Genomic DNA, 1,079 nt, shown 5'->3' with positions numbered 1-1,079 from the left:
AAGTTTTCCCAAAACATCTGCTGCTGCTGTTCACCAGCAGGCCACTCCAGGTAGGTCTTTGTGTTCATGATCTTGCGCAGCTTGCAGAACCTCTTGGGAATCGCTTTGCTCTGGATGGGCTCCAGGAGGACAAGGATTGCTGCATCATTGTTCTCATCAAAGAGGCGGAAATGCGAGAAGTCCAGCTCGTATTTACACCACTCGCTCTGCACAAAGTGCTCAGACAGCACAAAGAGTGTTTTGTGGCTCTTCTCAATGCAGTCAATGATGTTGTCCACAATCCACTTGCCAGGCACAAAGTCCCGCTTATGGAGGCAGAGCCGGAAGGAAGGGCAGGCCTGCTCCAGCTCGCGCACCATAATGTTTTCCACCCAGTCAGAGTCATTCTCACTGTAGGAGACAAAAGCGTCGTAGCAGATGTCCTTTGGGGGGGCTTGCTTGGGCTTCCGCTTGGCTTGGAGCCATGCCCAGGTCATCCTCAGGTACCAGACTGCATGGTACTTGTAGCCAAGGCCTACAAGGATGAGGATGACCAGGAACACTAGGGTGCAGATCAAGGACACCACAAGGGACCTGTGGCACTCCATCAGGGAGAGGTGCACAGCTCCAACTTGCACCCCTCTCACCGACAGGGGAGAGTCACAGATGTATTTGTCTGGCCACCCCACCAGCACCTGGCCTATCCCAGCCTGGTGGTGGATGAAGGACAGGAATTCACAGGAGCAGATGAAGTAGTTCTCACTGGCATCCAGCAGCTCCATTCTCTGGAAGGACTCAAACTCTTGCTTGGAGAAACTGTTGAGCTTGTTTCTTCTGACTGACATGGCCACTAGGTTTGGAATGGGTGCGGCATCAGGCAGAGTCTTCAGCTGGTTTTTTGTGAGGTACAGCTCTTTCAGAAATGGCAGATGCAGGCCAAACTCCTGCAGCTTGTTAGCACTAACGTCCAAAACTTCCAGCGTTGGGGGAATGCAGGTCGTCACTTTAGGAATCTGAGTGCTGGAGAGGTTTAAGTATTTCAGGTTTTTTGGCCATTCACACCTATCTGGGATCTCACCAAAATTATTCTGGCTAATGTC

The 1,079-nt window shown here is 51.6% G+C and overlaps 1 protein-coding gene across 1 annotated transcript; it reads right to left on the bottom strand.

Annotated features, from left to right (window-relative positions):
• Positions 1 to 8: 8 nt before the first annotated feature.
• Positions 9 to 1,073, bottom strand: LOC103810398 (toll-like receptor 2 type-2; the record flags this gene model as incomplete). Its single annotated transcript, XM_009083292.1, has 1 exon — positions 9 to 1,073. A coding segment is annotated over one exon (1,065 nt), but the record flags the coding sequence as incomplete, so codon positions are not given.
• Positions 1,074 to 1,079: the final 6 nt, after the last annotated feature.

Source organism: Acanthisitta chloris, unplaced genomic scaffold (assembly GCF_000695815.1).
Source record: "Acanthisitta chloris isolate BGI_N310 unplaced genomic scaffold, ASM69581v1 C16496614, whole genome shotgun sequence".
Classification (NCBI taxonomy): Eukaryota; Metazoa; Chordata; class Aves; order Passeriformes; family Acanthisittidae; genus Acanthisitta; species Acanthisitta chloris.
This window is presented reverse-complemented; position numbering and strand designations above follow the sequence as displayed.